Source organism: Mustelus asterias, chromosome 29, assembly GCF_964213995.1.
Source record: "Mustelus asterias chromosome 29, sMusAst1.hap1.1, whole genome shotgun sequence".
NCBI classification, from domain to species: Eukaryota; Metazoa; Chordata; class Chondrichthyes; order Carcharhiniformes; family Triakidae; genus Mustelus; species Mustelus asterias.
Window position 1 is genome coordinate 790286 of NC_135829.1, and position 19324 is coordinate 809609.

The 19324-nt window shown below is 43.0% G+C and overlaps 1 protein-coding gene across 6 annotated transcripts in view; it reads left to right on the forward strand.

Annotated features, from left to right (window-relative positions):
- tjp1a (tight junction protein 1a) overlaps positions 1 to 19324 on the forward strand; it is a 162767-nt gene that overhangs the window by 108474 nt on the left and 34969 nt on the right. For all 6 annotated transcript variants that reach the window (XM_078199859.1, XM_078199854.1, XM_078199857.1 and 3 more), the window contains exons 9-19: positions 1564 to 1724; positions 2121 to 2226; positions 3342 to 3492; positions 4014 to 4122; positions 4396 to 4615; positions 5004 to 5188; positions 6806 to 6901; positions 9764 to 9846; positions 9941 to 10151; positions 14006 to 14106; positions 16522 to 16863. In XM_078199859.1, coding sequence (XP_078055985.1) covers positions 1564 to 1724; positions 2121 to 2226; positions 3342 to 3492; positions 4014 to 4122; positions 4396 to 4615; positions 5004 to 5188; positions 6806 to 6901; positions 9764 to 9846; positions 9941 to 10151; positions 14006 to 14106; positions 16522 to 16863 — 1765 coding nt within the window. The remainder of the gene's footprint in view (positions 1 to 1563; positions 1725 to 2120; positions 2227 to 3341; positions 3493 to 4013; positions 4123 to 4395; positions 4616 to 5003; positions 5189 to 6805; positions 6902 to 9763; positions 9847 to 9940; positions 10152 to 14005; positions 14107 to 16521; positions 16864 to 19324) is intronic.

Below are 19324 nucleotides of genomic sequence, written 5' to 3' on the forward strand. Positions count from 1 at the left end.
TGCCAACTCTTTGCTTCCTATCTGCTAACCAGATTTCTATCCATCTCAAGACATTACCTGCAATCCCATGTGCTTCAAATTTGCATAGCAGTCTGTTATGTGCGAACTTGTCGAAAGCCTTCTGAAAGTCTAAATAAGCCACATCCACTGGTTCTCTTCAGTCAACTCTACTAGTTACACCCTCAAAAATTCCAATAGATTCGTCGAACATGATTTCCCTTTTGTAAATCCATGCTGACTTTATCTGGTTATACCACTGCTTTCCAAATGATGAGTAATAAAATCCTTGATAATGGACTCTAGCAACTTCCCCAGTACTGACATCTAAAACTCTATAGCAAGAAAGCCAGCCAGACGACTTGGAAGCTGCGTTTAAGGAACTCACGAGTTTGCTCCAAAGTTAAAGCAGTGATGAGTCTAGAGAGCAGGTTTTGAGTATCTTGGGAGAGATCAATTGAGGAAGAGCATCTCATGTATGTTCCCAAATCCACCGGAAGAAAACTATTCGAAACTGAGTTAGTCCAAGCCTTGCTGTTGAGATAGTGGTAAATCTTTACTGTAGGTTTGTTTTAGGGTATTTATGGGGTAAGAGGAACAATGCGAGATTGAATCATTTTCTGGTATTTGTATTGAAATCTCTCCAACCTTTTATCACATGTAATCTATTTTATTTTTTCATGTGTAATAAACATTTTTTGTGTGTGTTAAAGTACATTTGCAGAATTCTTGTGAAAGTGTTCAGTAACTGACCTTCCACAGGCGGCTTAAAAACAGGTTTTACTCTGAGATCTGACTTGTCCAGTATTAACATCAGCTGGGATCAATGGAGAACAGAAACGGGCCCTTCCTTAGGCTTACCAAGCCTGTGCTGATACCCAGTTTCTATCCCTCTGTTCGCCTCCCGTTCATGTGTCTATCACGATGCACCTGAACATTGCTACCGTGCCTGCTTCCACCACCTCCACTGGCGGAGAGTTCCAGGCACCTGCCACCCTCTGTGTGAAAAACTTTCTCCATACAACTCCCCTAAACTTACCACCTCTCATCTTAAACCTGTGCCCTCTTGTAGTCAACCCTTCCACCCTGGGAAAAAGCCTCTGACTATCTACCCTATCTATGCCCCTCATAATTTTGTAGACTTCTATTTGCTGGCGTGGTGTTGTAAAGTCAAAACAGGATGTCAATTTACAAATGTCATAAGTCCCTTTTATCATAACTCAAATGTCATAAAGTCAAGAATTGCTAGTACCACAAATTTTACATTTGAGGGGTTGGGTGGAGGGGGGTCTGGGAACAATAAAGGAACAATTGTATAACAAGCATTCACAGTTGGTGCATTTTTAATCGAACTAATTTGACTACGGTGCCTTCTCTGATAATTTTGTGAACCTGAATATTTAGTTTGTATTATTTTGCCAGATGCACACTGTTGCTATGCTCTGAAAACATTCAAAGCACACGAAGGTTGATAAATACTCATGAAATGTGTAGATTTTCTTTCTGTTGAAATAGAGCAAAAGTGAAGTTAAGACCACAGTGATGAGTTCTTTATTTTTTTATTAGTCAAAGATCCCGTGAGGATGATGTAATTAGAGGACCCAAGGCCGGAGCTGTGTCCACGCCAGTGAAGAACAATGAAGAGATGTTTGTAGTTAAAGCTATTGAAGAGCCTGTGGCTGCAGTTGTTGATGAGAGAACAGAGAAACAAGCTCCTCCATTACCAGGTCTGTTACAAAGATAAATACTGTTTAGAAGGAAGTGATGCTATTTTTAGGGGCATTGTTGGGAAGAGAGAGTTGGAGAATTTAGCAGCTTTAATTGAGCTCATCTTCACACTCTGCTACATGACTGGATTTCCAACATACGTTTTCAGTTAAAGAAGCCACATTTCTGCTATTTGGAGACTTAACTGGCTCGATGGCACATGTCATTTGTGCCAAATTAATTCAGAATTTCAAGTCCCTTTGAAGCTCTTCTCTAAATACACACACTTTATATTTGGTCACATTCAAATAGGAAAATAATGAAACCAGTTAGATCATAGTTGAGGTTTAAAGATATCCTTTAAATTGCAGGAATTGCTTTCCAAAACAAGTGCCTAACATGAACTGTTTCTGTAGAGCCCAAGCCAGTGTATGCTCAGCCTGGCCAGCCTGATGTGGATTTGCCTGTTAGCCCATCTGATGCACCCATTCCAAACTCCTCACATGATGACGGGATGTTGAGGTAATTCAGCAATGCTATACTGAACCTGTGCAAAGCTTGATCAGGATTGTCATTGTACTGCATGTTTGAATCCAGTAGCAGAAAAAATGCCCTCCTCTTGATTGTGAAGGCAGATCTGATCCTAATCTTAGTTCAAGGGCAATTTAGATGAGTGCTGATGTCTGAACAAGACAAAACTTTACACATGAGATAATCTGAAATTCACTGCTGTGTGGATAGTTGAAACAGTGAGTATTGGCTTATTACACATGAAGATGAAGGAAATGTGGGCGGCACAGTGGTTAGCACTGCTGCCTCACAGCACCAGGGACCCGGGTTCAATTCCCGGCTTGGGTCAGTGTCTGTGTGGAGTTTGCACATTCTCCCCGTGTCTGCATGGGTTTCCTCCGGGTGCTCCGATTTCCTCCCACAGTCTGAAAGATGTGCGGATTAGGTGCATTGACCCGAACAGGCGCCAGAGTGTGGCGACTAGGGGAATTTCACAGTAACTTCATTGAAGTGTTAACGTAAGCCTTACTTGTGACACTAATAAATGAACTTTACTTTAGAGGGATATGAGCAGGGTGGGAAGAAGATTGTGAGAAGAATAAACACCTGTTTCTAGAATCTTTCAAGTTGCTGAAAGTGGAAAGAGAATATTGAAAGGGCTCTAGAGGAATTGGTAAAAGTTTTTAACTTGTTGCAATCAAACAAATATTTTCAGTTTCTTTACCCAAACAAGAAAGACCTGTGCAGCAAACTTAATTGAATGAAATGTGTTTATTGGAGAAGGCCGTGTTAGAATTGGCCATAATTCACTGGTCTAATCTCTTGGGCACTGATCAACGATCAAAAGGGCAGGTTTTTGAATGTTGCGTTCTCCATTACTTGGATACCATTCAGATTTGGGTAAAACATAAATTAGGTATGTGTGGTGTCAAAGAAGACAATTATTGATTGATCAGATTTGGAAACTGCTTAATGATACTAATGCTAAAGACACAAAGCAATGAATGTACTTGCTGCCTTAGAACAAGTCATTTCATTTTCCCCAAAACACGTTGTCAATATGTTCTGCGGACGGAGGGCTGACTGTTCTCTGCTGTGATTTCACATCTCACTATATTCTCTTTCAGGCCAACTATGAAACTTGTGAAGTTTAAGAAGGGAGAAAGTGTTGGTCTCCGTCTGGCAGGTGGGAATGATGTGGGGATATTTGTTGCTGGAGTATTGGAAGATAGTCCAGCAGCTAAAGAAGGTTTAGAGGAAGGAGATCAGATCCTCCGGGTAAGACAGAATTTTCCAATGAATTTTATTAGTTGACTTTAATGTAGTTGTGATCGGAAGTGGTGCATTACACAAATGAAGTATATGTTGCATCAGTAGTGACCAGTTGCAATATTTTGTAGTTTAGTGCTTATTAAATGCCAACTCCACAGCACCCATCAGAACGATGCAAAGAAGTGTTGGGTTCACTAATCACAAAATCAATCAATTCCTAAAATCGACAGTTTAAGCATTTTATTTTTCATGAAAACTACAAATGTTTAAGGACCTTTCATTCAGAATAGAAAATGAAATTTATATTAGCATTTATCATGGCTCCTTTGAAAATATCAAACTTTTAGTCAACCTTTCAAATCCCATTTCTGCGCGCACATTCAAATTTGGTCTGGTCATGTTATGGTATTTTTATTGGATCCATTACAAAATGTTTAAAATGGGCAACCGATATTCTCAAGATACAGGGAGTGAAAGGAAAAGAATGAAGCTCAGCATGTGTTATCATCCAACTGTCTCCACTACAGGTAAATAATGTGGATTTTGCAAATATCATCCGTGAGGAAGCTGTTCTTTTCCTGCTCGACCTTCCCAAAGGAGAAGAGGTCACTATCTTGGCCCAGCAGAAAAAAGATGGTGAGCTGTCCAACTGTGATTGTTAGCTAAGTATAAGCTGAAGGCTTGAAGTGAAAGTGTTAAAACTGTTCATTATCAATCGAAGGTGTAAACAGTTGTTGAAATGATTCTCTTGATTCTTAACGTTCTTTTCAAAATTTAAACATTAATAGGCTTGAGAGGTTGAATGACCTGCTCCTGTTTCTGTTCTCAATGTCTTGGTCTGAATTTGATTTGCTGTCTTGTCCATATCTTAAATACTGTACAAGTTGATCAACTATTTTGTTGTTCTAGTTTATCGGCGCATTGTGGAATCCGATGTGGGAGATTCCTTCTACATACGGACTCACTTTGACTATGATAAAGAATCTCCATATGGTTTAAGTTTTAACCGTGGTGAGGTGTTTCGAGTGGTGGATACGCTCTATAATGGGAAGCTGGGTTCCTGGCTTGCAATTCGAATTGGTAAAAACCACAAGGAGGTAGAAAGGGGCATCATTCCAAACAGAAACAGGTGTGTGAGCAGAACTTTCATTTGTATCTTAAGATATCTACTTTAGAGCTTGGGGAATTATCACTTAAAATTTAAGATATGCAGCATTGTGGCATTTTCAATGAAATGGTCCAATAAAAGCTATGCCCTCCTGGCCTGTACCAAAATTATAACTGGAATAAAACCAAAACAATCATGAGTTAAGAGTTCCAACAAGGTATGTTTTGTATCTGATTCACCCTTCCCTCATTTGTATCTCAATGTACTTGAGCATTTATTTTCAAAAAATACCAATTGTAAGATAAAGTGCTCAAAAACTTTCACTGTGGCATCAAGTCGTAGTTTATTTCCATGGTTTGGTCACTGATTAAACTGGTGTAATACATTTTTCTTGTTTTGTGCTGACTAGAGCTGAGCAGTTGTCCAGTGTCCAGTACACACTCCCCAAGACTGCTGGTGGGGACCGTGCCGATTTTTGGCGGTTTCGTGGACTTCGTAGCTCAAAGAGAAATCTGAGAAAAAGCAGAGAAGATCTTTCAGCTCAGCCAGTTCATACCAAGTTTCCAGCTTATGAGAGAGTTGTTCTGCGCGAAGGTAAACAGGAAGGGGCTATGTCCTTACTGGGGCGAAAAGTCACACTGCGTTCACTTGGAGAGAATCTCTTTATCACTTGCTGTCAATGGAATTGCATGAAAACAATCTCAAGTTTGCCAGAATTTCCTTTTTGGGAAGGATTGTTTAACTAGTTATGGTACTGCCTTAATTCAGTAGATAGTCTAATACATTTCAAAGTCTGGAATGGGTGACACTTCTATTCATGCCTTATGATGAGGTAAATGGTTCTATTACACATGAATACTATCAACGCTGATGTTCTGTAATAATTAGATCTAATGTTTTATTTACGTAGAATAAGCCAGCTTCTTGTGAAACACAGGATGAGGGGTTCTGTGGCTATTGGGGTTCTGGGCTGTAACAGAGTATTTTTTATCAAGTCAGCCTTGGGCCAAGGAAGTTGATCTCTATGTTGTTTCTTTCAATGTGGCAAATGCCTTGCCAGTGAGAAATTATTAAGAATTGGATTCAATATTTCATTTGGTATCTGGGACACTCCTTTTAGAATGTCAAGCTCCTGGTAAGCGGGGTCTTATTATTTATGTTTCACAGTGTTAGGGTTAGATCCTGCTCACAGTTCCAAGGAAGTGACAGCCTGTGCTTTATCTGCAACCCACCCAGTCATAGTGAGAACAGATCTGTTCCTCGCTTACGAACCAGAGTCACATGAAACTGTATGCTACCTGTGATCCTAACAAAGCACTGGGAGCTGTACCATCCCTATGGCAAGCAGGGACGGACAGCAGAGAGCTTGTAATTGGAGTGAGTGAAAATAACTAGGTGTTTCTGTTGCGGCATTACTCACTGTTTTCAGCAGACTGGGGATGTGACTGTTACCAACTCGAGCAGCTTTACATAGATTGCTCATGAACGCATTTTAAATTAATGTATGTGAAAGGTTCCTGTTGTGAGAATTTCTGACATGCACTGCCTTGTGCTGAATTCGGTCCTGGAATGATTAAACCCTTTGATATGCAAATGTCTTTGAGATCATTTTTAGTCCCCTGCCCATGCTCTTTCTCAGTTATATAAGTATCTGTCATAGAAATTATAAGTATTTTTGATCTCACATTTGATCCGCCTGTCCTACTGTAAAGGAACTCACCAAGGCTGCTTAGGCAGCACCATCCAAACCCACAACTGCTACCACCGAGAAGGACAAGCGAAGCAGAAGCATGGGAACACCACCACATGCAAGCCGCTCTCCAAGTCACACACAATCCTCACTTGGAAGTATATCTCTGCTCCTTCACAGTGGCTGGGTCAAAAATCCTGGAACCCGCTCCCTAGCAGCACTGAGTGTGCACCTACCCCACAAGGACTGCAGCAGTTCAAGAAGGCAGTTCACCATCATCTTTGCAAGGACAATTAGGGATGTTTAATATATGCTGGCCTAGCCTGGCACATGCTGTAAATTTATAAAAACCCTCCCCCAGGCTAACGGTGAGCTGACGGACCTTTTTACCTTTTGTCAGCAGGATGTTGCCCTTAATTGTCTAAACTAGTCCGAAATTGTGTTGATATAAAGTGTGGATGCTTTTTTAATGTATGAGCAGAGTACTGCTTTTGACAATTTTGTGTTGTCTTTTTTTAAAGCTGGTTTCCTGAGGCCAGTGGTCATCTTCGGGCCTCTTGCTGATATTGCTCGAGAGAAGCTTGCACGGGAAGAGTCAGATTTCTATGAAATTGCAAGTAAGATTCCCATTCTTCTTTGGTCATTTGTTGTGCTTTTGTTTAAAAAGGGCTGCAGCAAAAAGCATGGGAACTACAGGCCAGTGAGCCTCACATCTGTGGTAGATGAATTGTTGGAAGGTATTTTGAGAGACAGGATCTACAGGCGTTTAGAGAGACAAGTACTGATTAGGGACAGTCAGCATGGCTTTGTGAGTGGAAAATCATGTCTCACAAATTTGATGGAGTTTTCTGAAGGGGCAACCAAGAAGGTAGATGAGGGCAGTGCAGTTGATGTTGTCTACATGGACTTTAGCAAGGCCTTTGACAAGGTACCGCATGGTAGGTTGTTGCATAAGGTTAAATCTCACGGGATCCAGGGTGAGGTATCTAAATTAATACAAAATTGGCTTCTTGACGAAAGCCAGAAGGTGGTTGTAGAGAGTTGTTTTTCAAACTGGAGGCCTGTGATCAGCGGTGTGCCTCAGGGATCAGTGCTGGGTCCACTATTGTTTGTCATTTATATTAATGATTTGGGTGAGAATATAGGAGGCATGGTTAGTAAGTTTGCAGACACTAAGATTGGTGGCATAGTGGACAGTGAAGAAAGTTATCTCCAATTGCAATGGGATCTTGATCAATTGGGCCAGTGGACTGACGAATGGCAGATGGAGTTTAATTTCAACAAATGCGAGGTGATGCATTTTGGTAAATTGAACCAGGGTAGGACTTACTCAGTTAATGGTCGGGTGTTGGGGAGGGTTACAGAACAAAGAGATCTAGTGGTACATGTTCATAGCTCCTTGAAAGTGGAGTCACAGGTGGACAGAGTGGTGAAGAAGGCATTCGGTATGCTTGGTTTCATCGGTCAGAACATTGAATACAGGAGTTGGAATGTCTTGTTGAAGTTGTACAAGACATTGGTAAGGCCACACTTGGAATAATGTGTGCAATTCTGGTCATCCTATTACAGAAAGGATATTATTAAACTAGAAAGAGTGCAGAAAAGATTTACTAGAATGCTACCGGGACTTGATGGGTTGAGTTATAAGGAGAGGCTGGATAGACTGGGACTTTTTTCTCTGGAGCGTAGGAGGCTGAGGGGTGATCTTATAGAGGTCTATAAAATAATGAGGGGCACAGATCAGCTAGATAATATCTTTTCCCAAAGGTAGGGGAGTCTAAAACTAGAGGGCGTAGATTTAAGATGAGAGGGGAGAGATACGAAAGTGTCCAGAGAGGCAATTTTTTCACACAGGGTGGTGAGTGTCTGGAACAAGCTGCCAGAGGTAGTAGTAGAGGCGGGTACAATTTTGTCTTTTGAAAAGCAGTTAGATAGTTACATGGGTATAGAGAGATATGGGCCAAATGCGGGCAATTGGGATTAGCTTAAGGGTTTTTTAAAAAAAGGGCGGCATTGACAAGTTGGGCCAAAGGGCCTGTTTCCATTCTGTAAACCTCTATGACACTATTTACAGCACAGAAGGCCATTTGGCCGGCATGCTGGCTTTCTGCAGAGCAATCCCATCAGTCCCATTCACGGCGGCACGGTAGCACAGTGGTTAGCACTGCTGCTTCACAGCTCCAGGGTCCCGGGTTCGATTCCCGGCTCGGGTCACTGTCTGTGTGGAGTTTGCACATTCTCCTCGTGTCTGCGTGGGTTTCCTCCGGGTGCTCCGGTTTCCTCCCACAGTCCAAAGATGTGCGGGTTAGGTTGATTGGCCAGGTTAAAAATTGCCCCTTAGAGTCCTGGGATGCGTAGGTTAGAGGGATTAGTGGGTAAAATATGTGGGGATAGGGCCTGGGTGGGATTGTGGTCGGTGCAGACTCGATGGGCCGAATGGCCTCCTTCTGCACTGTAGGGTTTCTATGATTCAGTCCCTGTAGCTCTGCAAATTTAATTCTTTCAAGTGCCCATCCAATTTTCTTCTGAAATCATTAATTGTTTCTGTTTCCATCACCCTCATGGGCAGTGAATCTTTATCTATAGTTCATGGTAATGATTGGTGCTGGGGAGCGGTTCTTTAAGTAATGGCAATCCTCTGATTCCTCACTCAAGCACCCATTGTTCATGTGAACATTGGCATTGAATTTCATAGTTCAGGCTGTCATAGCTGAGCAGAGCTGCCATCATTGAGCTGGAGACCTGCACACAGTTTCCTGCCAATCTGTCAGCTGCCAGGAATGGTCCCTATTAGGATGACACCTTGATTCTTCCTTCCGTCAAAATATGTAAGTAAAATCATGGAATCCCTACAAAATGCAGAAGGAGGCCATTCAGCCCATCAAGCCTCCACCGACAACAATCCCATCCAGGTCCTATCCCCATAAACCCACCTATTTACCCTGCTAACCCCCCTGCACTAATAGGCACTTTAGCACGGTCAATCCACCTAACCTGTACATCTTCGAACTGTGGGAGGAAACCTGAGCACCCAGAGGAAACCCATGCAGACACGGCGGGGGGAATGTGCAAACGCCACACAGTCACCCAAGGCTGGAATCGAACCCGGGTCCCTGGTGCTTTCCTCAGAACTAAAATTCTCCAGGTTAGGTTTTTTATCTGATTAGCATCTGGAATGCACTGCTTAAGAGGGTGGAGGAACCAGATTCAATTATGTCTTTCAGAAGGGGATTGAATAGGCACCTGAAGATAAATTTGCAGGGAGACGGGGAAGGGTGAGGAAGTGGGACAAGCTGATTTGCACTTGCAGAGAGCTGGTACAGACTCAGTAGGCTCAATTGTTACAGTAGGGAAGAAGGTCGTTCTCTGCTCTCCAATATCCTAAAGAGTAAAGAGGAGTTGAACAGAAATAAGTCTAAACTTAACTTTGGCTATTTGACTTAGTGTTTTGTTTCTGAAATGGCTTTATTCTATCACAGGGAGTGAACCCAGAGATGCTGGCACTGATCAACGCAGTTCTGGTATTATTCGACTGCATACAATCAAACAAGTCATCGACAGAGTAAGAATATTTCTGTGGTCTGAGCAACTGTTGATTGTGTCTATGGAATGTATTTTGTATATATTAATGCCTTTCTGTATTTGTGTTATGTTAGGATAAGCATGCAGTGCTGGATATCACTCCAAATGCAGTGGACCGTTTGAATTATGCACAGTGGTACCCAATCGTAATTTTCCTAAATCCTGATTCCAAACAAGGTGTTAAGACCATGCGCCAAAGACTCTGCCCGGAGTCCCGGAAGAGTGCGAGAAAGTTGTTTGAGCGTGCCTTGAAACTGCGCAAGAACAATCAGCATCTCTTCACATGTGAGTGTAGGGTACCAATTCTAAATGTGCAGCATATACTGCTGAACCTTTGTTTAACTGATGTTTTTATATTTGCATTTATATTTTAGTTGGGCGTTGGGAATAGCTTTATACCTAATTGTAAATGTTATAAAACACCTTACATTTGTAGCATCTTTCACAATGTCGGGGCATCTTTAAGTGCCTCACAGGTAATGTACAATAATATTTTTTGATATGTTTCTTGAAAATTTTCTTATTTTACATTGCAAACAAACACATACAGATTCACACAGTACTCGCATGTACATTCCAACGCGACTGGGCACAGGACTCCCCATGGCCAGGGGACAAACCCCTGGTACCCCCGGCACCCACGCCACCCAAGTCCCGTCTAATTGCACCGATAATGACGGTGGTAATATAAAAACAAAAAGACAGAGGAACGCTACTGGAGAACCAACTGAGCGCCCAAGCAGCCCAGGCTATAAACTAGCGAGCAGAGAAAAGAAAGAGAGACAGTGAAGGAGAGAGAAGAAAGAGAGTGAGAGGGAAAAGTTCTCGGGTTGGTCCCCACACATCGGTGGGGTGGGCAGGTGTACTCGGGTAAAGGGCCAGGACGCGTCCATCAATTGGCGGGAGTGGGGGGGATCTGTGGGAGCACCCGGGATCCTGGGGCCATCAGGTATCTACTCACCCGACTCCAACTGCAGCGTCCCAACGTGCGCTATAAATGGTTGTCGGGTCTTATGGAACTTAGCAGTGAACCCATGTAGTGTGCACCTCATCTTCTCCAGCTTAATGGTATCTACCACCTCCTTCACCCACTGTAAGTGCGGCGGGGGTGCACCTGATTTCCACCTAAACAGGATTAGTCGTCTTGCCAGGAGTGTAGTGAAAGCTACGAAATCCGCTTGGAATTTCGGCAACGGCGGAGTTAAAGGCACGACCCCAAACAGGGCAGCCTGGGGGGATGCACTTATGTCCCGATCTAGCGTTGCCGCAATCGTCTCAAATATCGATGTCCAGTAGTTATACAGTGATGGGCAAGCCCAGAACATAGATAAGAGGGTGGCGGGAGCTTGCCGGCACCGTTCACAAATGGGGCTTGTGCCTAGAGAGTCTAAACCTAGTTAGGTGTGCTCTATGAAGGAGTTTACATTGTATCACACCCAGCTTGGCACATATTGAGGAGGAGTGCACTCGATGCAGCACCATGTCCCAATCCTCCTCCGAGAACACCTCCCGCCAGATCGCGTTCCCAAAAAGATTTAACCACTGAAAGGAGTTTTGTTGGGACAGAATTTGAGAATAAGAACAGAAATGATACCATACGTAGTAATCGAAGGGACTAAGAAGATGTCAATGGAGGCACGAGGTGGGAGCGTTGGAAATTGGGGGTCGTCCCTACGCACAAAGTCTCAAATTTGCAAATATCTGAAAAAGTGCGTTGCAGGTAAAACAAATTTATCCACCACCTGCTGGAATGATGCAAACACGCTGTCCACATACAAGTCCCGGAATGCTCTGATCCCATGCACTGAAAGAGATATAAAAACTTAGCTAATATGTTCATCTTCGCCGCATTGATTAACCCGCTAACAATAGCAGGAGGATGGACCAACGTTTGAGGTCCTGTTCTGTCCGCCCCATGAATAGAGCAAAGTTAACTCCAAAGAGCCCACTAAATTTGCTAGTCACTTGCACTGCCAAGTAAGTAAACTGCCTAGTGACAATCTTGAAAGGCAGGGTGTGGAGGGGGAGGCCACGAGCCGCTGCATTCAAAGGAAGGAGCTCACTCTTATTCAAGTTAAGCTTGTACCCCGAAACACGACCAAACCTTTCTAGTATAGATAAGACTTCGGGAATCGAGTTGGACGGGTCGCCAACATACAATAGCAGGTCGTCTGCATACAGCGATACTCTCTGCTCGATTCCCTCCCGACCAATCCCCACCACTCGTTTGCTGTTGCGAAAAGCCACAGCAAGAGGTTCAATAGCAAAAGCAAATAATGGGGGAGAGGGGGCATCCTTTCCTCGTCCCCTGGGACAAAGGGAAAAAAGCTGAATGCATGTTGTTTGTCCAGACCGAGGCCAGAGGGGCGGAGTACAGTATTTTGATTCAGAAGATGAGTTTTGAGCCGAACCCAAACCTCCCAAGAGCATAAAATAAATAATCCCATTCCACCCGATCAAACGCTTTTTCAGCGTCCAGCGAGATTCACATCTCTGGGAGCTTGGAGATGGCAGGCGCATACAAAATGTTAAACAGCTGCCGAATATTCGAGTACATATGTCTATTTTTGATGAACCCAGTCTGGTCAGGCAAGATGATAGAGGGAAGAATATCCTCCAAGCGAATGGCCAGAATCTTAGAGATCAGTTTGAGATCCACATTCAGCAATGCGATCGGTCTATAAGAGCTGCAGATTTGCGGGTCCTTATTCTTTTTAAGGACAAGCGAAATTGTCGCTTGCCTCAAAGTCTGCGAGAGAGAGCGGTTCTTATATGATTCATTGATCATGCGCAGTAGCAGGGGAGCCAACCTATCCATAAATGTTTTGTAGAATTCGATGGGGGTAGACATTTGGTCCTGGATATTTCCCACTCAGCATAGTTCTGGCCACTCTAACAATTTCTTCAACATCGATTGGTTTCTCCAGTGCTGCGGCCTCTCCCCTGTCCACCAAGGGGAGATTCAGTGCCCCAAAGAACTCCTGAAAGACAATAATATTTAAAATGGAGACAGAAACTAGTGTATTTGAGCATGCGCACACATGATGGAAGAAAGGAACTTGGTGCAATTTCAGATTTGGGCAGCAGAGCTTTGGATGAGCTAAAGATTCCAGAGGGTGTAGTATTAGAGGCTGACCAAGAAAGCATTGGAGCAATCCAGTTTGGAGGGAATGATGGCATGGATGTTTCTGCAGCGGATAAGCTGAGGCTTTTACGCTCCCATTCTTTACTTGGAGTGAGTTACGGATCATCTAATGCTGGAGTCAATCCATGTGACTAATCAGAAGGAATGGATTGGTCGAGAGAGGTGGTGGTGAGGTAGAGCTTGCTGTGTAGCTGTATATGTGACACCTGACATGTTTTTGGATGATGTTGCCAAAAGGCAGCTCCTGTAACTGAAGAACTGGAGGAGACGAAGGTGGATAGGATCAAAATCTCTAGGAAAACAGACAAGATTGTTTAATAACTGATCATATTAACAAAGACCATGTTTGTGATGCAGCATCCCCAAGGAGCATTTACTTGCCATTGCTCTTGGTTGGACATGCTCATGTCATAATTACAATTTTGGCTAAAGATTTTAGTCAGTAGTTGCATTAACCCCCTCAGAAGACATACGAGCTGTTCCCAGTTCTTTAGTTCACAAGTTGAACTTATTTGAATTTGATTTATTATTGTCTCATGTATTAGCATACAGTGGAAAGTATTTATAGTGCTCGAGTGAGTCAGGAGCTCATGAGTGCCACAATGTGAGCTCAAAACAAAATTAATCTATTGCCTTTTGTTCGAGTGTTAAGTGTCAGTGAGAAGTTAAGAATTTTGTCGCTATTTTCACTTCTTATGAAAAGCTTTGCCATATAAATTTGTTTCATAGATTTTAGCCATAGTTAAGTGGTTTTTCAGTGGTGTTTGCTGTTGGTGGAAAGATCTGAAGGACACAGTGGGTATGGCATTTCTAATATGCACCCTGACAGAAGCAGGAGGCATTACTCACCTTGATGTAACACTGTCGCATATTTCTTGTACATGTGGTCACCTTCATGATGTAGCAAGTGCCTGTGGAATCTGTCTTTTGCAGGGAGCATGAATAAAAAGTTGTAACTGACGTTCTAACAAGTGTCATAACTTTCCTGTTGCAGCGAACATCAATTTGAATTCAATGAATGAAGGCTGGTATGGAGCACTGAAAGAATCTGTTCAGCAGCAACAGAGCCAGTTAGTTTGGGTGTCAGAGGGCAAGGTAGGATGCAAATTTTATTATAACTTGAGCCAAACTACACTTCAATATTTTGTTTTCTCCTCTTCCCCACTATATAATGCCCTGAGGAGATACACACTGTTCCATTGCCTGTACCTATAGAGCTCCTGCCAGGGAGGGCTATGTGGCTTCCCTCTCCCCGATTGTAGGAAGCAGCTAATATTCTTCCTACATATTCACAACAATGCTGTAACATGAAGAAATTGCTGCAACTGCACCCTCCACACAAACCGAGGGATTGTTGGACCAATTGGTGCTCGAAACCTGTGAACCACTATGAACTCTTGGAAGCATTCCTGAAAATGAAAGCAGCCACAGGAAATCTGTCTGTTCATGTTTATATTATTTAGAAGTAAAATTGATGACTGGGTAGATCTTGAGCCATGCAGGTAAGTTCCAAGTTTTGAAAACTGCTGACCAGGCATCGTATAACTGCGTCCTAGTCCACAATGGGGAATAAATCAGCCAGTGTTCCCACTCCTGATCATTACAGACTGATCCCTTTGGGAAAGAAGTAATTTGTGGAATCAGGCTTGTTAAAAATGGTTACTTGAACATTGTGTCTGAAGGTTATTACTATTTCCCACTCGCCATGGTCCTAGCCAAGTTTGCTACCTTCACGAGAAGTAATTATCATGGAATAATAGAATCATACTGTCTGCGTGGGTTTCCTCCGGGTGCTCCGGTTTCCTCCCACAGTCCAAAGATGTGCGGGTTAGGTTGATTGGCCATGCTAAAATTGCTCCTTAGTGTCCTGGGATGTGTAGATTAGAGGGATTAGCGGGTAAATATGTAGGGATATGGGGGTAGGGCCTGGCTGGGATTGCGGTCGGTGCAGACTCGATGGGCCGAATGGCCTCTTTCTGTACTGTAGGGTTTCTATGATTTCTATGATTCTATACAGCACAGAAGAGGCCCTTCAGCCCATCAAGTCCGCACCGACACGTTAGAAACACCTGAACTCCCACTAATCCCATCTGCCAGCACTTGGCCCATACCTTGAATGTTATGATGTGCTAAGTACTCATCCAGGTACTTTTTAAAGGATGTGAGGCAACCCGCCTCTACCACACTGCCAGGCATAATATTCCAAACTGTCACCACTCTGAGTAAAAAGGTTTTTCCTCACATCCCCCCCCCCCTAAACCTCTGCCCCTCACCTTGAACTTAGTTGAAGGGTCAGTCCCCTCGTGACTGACCCTTCAACTAAGGGAAATAGCTGCTCCTTATCCACTCTGTCCATGTCTCTCATAATCTTGTACACCTCGATCAGGTCACCTCTCAATCTTCTCTGCTCCCAACGAAAACAACCCAAGCCTATCCAACCTCTCTTGGTAACTTAAATGTTCCATCCCGGGCAGCATCCTGGTAAATCCCCTCTGCACCCCCTCCACATCCTTCCAATAATGTGGCGACCAGAACTGCACACAGTACTCTAGCTGTGGCCTCACCAAAGGTCTATACTCAAACATGACTTCCCTGCTTTTGTAATCTGTGCCTCGACTGGTAAAGGCAAGTGTCCCATATGCCTTTTTCACCACCCTCCTAACATGCTCTTCCACTTTCAGAGATCTGTGAACAAACATGCCAAGGTCCCCTTGTTCCACGGAACTTCCTAGTATCGTACCATTCATTGAATACTTCCTTGTCAAATTACTCCTTCCAAAGTGTATTATCTCTCACTTTTCAGGGTTAAATCCCATCTGCCACTTATCTGCCCATTTGACCATTCCGTCTATATCTTCTTGTAGCCCAAGACACTCCGTCTCACTGTTAACCACCGTCCAATCTTTGTGTCAACTGCAAACTTACTAATGCTGCCCCCCCCCCCCCCCCCCACATAGTCATCAATGTCATTTATATATTAAAAAAACAAATAAAAGGAGGGTCCAACACAGATCCCTATTGGACGGCACTGTACACTGGTTTCCAGTCACTAAAGCAGCCTTCTGCCTTCACCCTCTGTCCTACAACTGAGCCAATTTTGAATCCACCTTATCAAATTACCCTGTATCCCATGTGAATTTACCTTCTTTACAAGTCTCCCATGTGGGACCTTGTCAAAGGCTTTGCTGAAATCCATACATCCATCTTACATCGACTGCGCTACCCTTGTCTACACACCTGGCAACCTCCTCAGAAAATTCAATTAAATTTGTTAGGCATGACCTCCCTCTGACGAAGCCATGCTGACTATCCCTGATCAAACTTTGCCTCTCCAAGATGGATGCTCTCCTTCAGAAGTTATGGAAAGGAAGGTCAGCAGAGTTGACTTTGTAAAATGCTCTTCACATTCAGAATGATCTAGTTGGTTAACAACCTTCGGTAAAATACTTTGTTTAACTGGTGAGTATTATTTGTGCAGTTGTATGATTTGGCGGCATGTTGTTCTTGTAGGCCGATGGTACAGCAGAGGATGACCTTGACTTGCATGATGATCGTTTGTCATACCTCTCTGCTCCAGGCAGTGAGTACTCTATGTACAGCACAGACAGTAGACACACTTCAGATTATGATGACACTGACACTGAAGGTGGTGCCTACACTGACCAAGAATTGGATGAAACTCTTAATGATGATATTGGTCCTACGGAATCTGCCATAACCAGGTCTTCAGAACCTGTAAGAGAAGATTCGTCAATGATGCACCCAGAATCGATGACCCCGGCATTCCCTTCCTATCCAGTACAAGTGCAGAGAGTGAATTCTCCTGTCTGTAAGCCTTTACCTAATCAACTGGTAAGTTCAGCCCATGATCAAAGCAGTTGGATTTGCATGTTATTAAATGTCTGTTTGAATTTCAATGTACTGTGCTAAAGCCAAAGCTTATTGTTTTCCTGTTTTTTCTTGGAAAGTCAACGATTTCATTTACATTCGACCTTTAAAATAGAAAACCATCCCTGGAAGCTTCAGAGGCGTAAGGGGAAAAATGGACATGGGAATTAGGAGTGAGAGTAGGCAATTCAGCCCTTCGAGCCCATTCCGTATTTCTATATGATCGTGCCTGATCTCCATCTCATCCTAACTCCACTTCCCTATCTTTTCCCTATACCTCTTTTATCCCGCTTTTAATCAAATATTTATCTATCTCTTTCCTGAATCCATCGATTGATTCTGCATCCACTGCACTCTGGGGCAGTGAGTTCCATAGATTCACAACCCTCTGTGAGAAGTAGCTTCTCTTTATCTCTGTCTTGAACCTCCCCGCTCTTACTCTATACCTATGACCTATATGTTCTAGAAGGCGGAACATTTGGTTAACATTTACTTTATCGATCCCATTGTGTATTTTATATACCTCAATCAAATCCCCCTCACTCTTCTATATTCCAGTGAGTACAAGCCCAAGCTACTCAAATGCTCCTCGTACGACAGTCCCTTCAAACCTGGAATCAATCTAGTGAACCTCTTCTGAACCTCTTCCAGTGCCACCACATCCTTCCTCGAAGGTGACCAAAACTGAATACAATACTCCAAGTGTGGTCTCACCAATACCTTATACAATTGTAACAACACTTCTCTACTTTTATACTCTAGACCCGTTGCAATAAATGCCAAGATTCCATTTGCCTTCCTTATAACATTCTGCACCTGCATACTCACTTTCTGAGACTCATGTACAGGACATCCAGATCCCTCTACATAGACACCTTTTGAATCTGTTTCCCATTTAAATAGTAATTTGCCCTTTTTCTGACCAAAATGGAAAACCTAATTTATCCACATTAAACTCCATCTGCCAAATTCTGGCCCATTCCCCAAGCCTGTCAATATCCATTTGTAAACTTTTTATCTCCTCATCACACTCTGCTTCCCACCTATTTTCATGTTGTTAGCAAATTTCGCTATGTTACACTTTGTCCCTGCTTGTAGATCATTGATATGGATTGTAAATAGTTGTGGTCCTAGAACTGAATCCTGTGGGGGACCCCACTAGTTACAGATTGCCAACTGGAGAAGGACCCATTTATCACAGCCTACTGCTTTCTATCAGTCAGCCAATCCTCATTCCAAGCCACAACTCTACCCCCAAACCCTTGGGATCTAGCCTTCTAGATCAGTCTCTTGTGTGACACCTTATCAAATGCCTTCAGGAACTCCAGATAGTTCACATCCACAGGATCCCTGTTATCTACCTTGCTGGTTACACCCTCAAAGAATTCTAGCAGGTTTGTCAAACAGGACTTGCCTTTCACAAAACCGTGCTGACACTGGTGAATTAAGCTTTGCTTTTCCAGATGCTCAGTCACCACCTCCTTAATAATCGACTCCAGCAACTTTCCCATCGCAGAGGGCAAGCTGACTGGTGTGTAGTTTCCCACTTTTTGCCCCTTTCTTTTCTTGAATAAGGGTGTGACATTAGCATGTTTCCAGTCCACCAGTACCTCTCCAGAACCCAGGGAATTTTGGAATATCATTAATGTATCCAATATCTCTGCTGTCACCTCCTTTAACACCCTCGGGTGTAGGCCATCAGATCCCAGGGAATTGTCTACTTTTAAACTCTTCAGTTTACTGAGTACCTTCTCCCTGGTTATGGTAATTGCACCAAGTTACAGTTTAACTGCAGTTTTTGGGACAGAATTATTTTCTTCTACTGTGAATACAGAGATTGGTTTAGTGCCTCTGCCATCTGAGTTTCCCATTATTATCCCACCATTTCCATCCTCTAAAGGGCCAACATCTACTCCACTATTTTCTTCCTCTTTATATACTTATAGAAACATTTGGTGTCAGTGTTTATGTTTTCCACTCGCTTCCTTTCATAGCCCATTTTAGCGTTTTGATATTGTATTTAGTCACCTTTTGTTGGCGTTTGAAGTTCTCCCAATCCTCCACGCTGCCACTAACTTTTACAGTATTATATGCCCTCGTTTTTGCCCTTTTGGCTGCTTATAATTCAGTCAGAAACTCCTGACAGTAGACTGAACACTACAGATTATTCTGTAAGTCTTTAGCTGGCCAATTCATTGAAATTTTAAAAAGGAAACCTTTAATAAAGATTTTTCTGCATGAAGAAACTATAAAACACACAATATTCAACCCAGAACAAACAGCCATTTGATATAAAAATTCATTATACTTCTGGATATAAAACTCATACCATAACTATAACCCTCAATTGTACTTTTAAAAAAATTGATGGCATGGTACAGTACTGTGCACAAATTAAAGTCCTGACATGGGAGAGGCACTAATG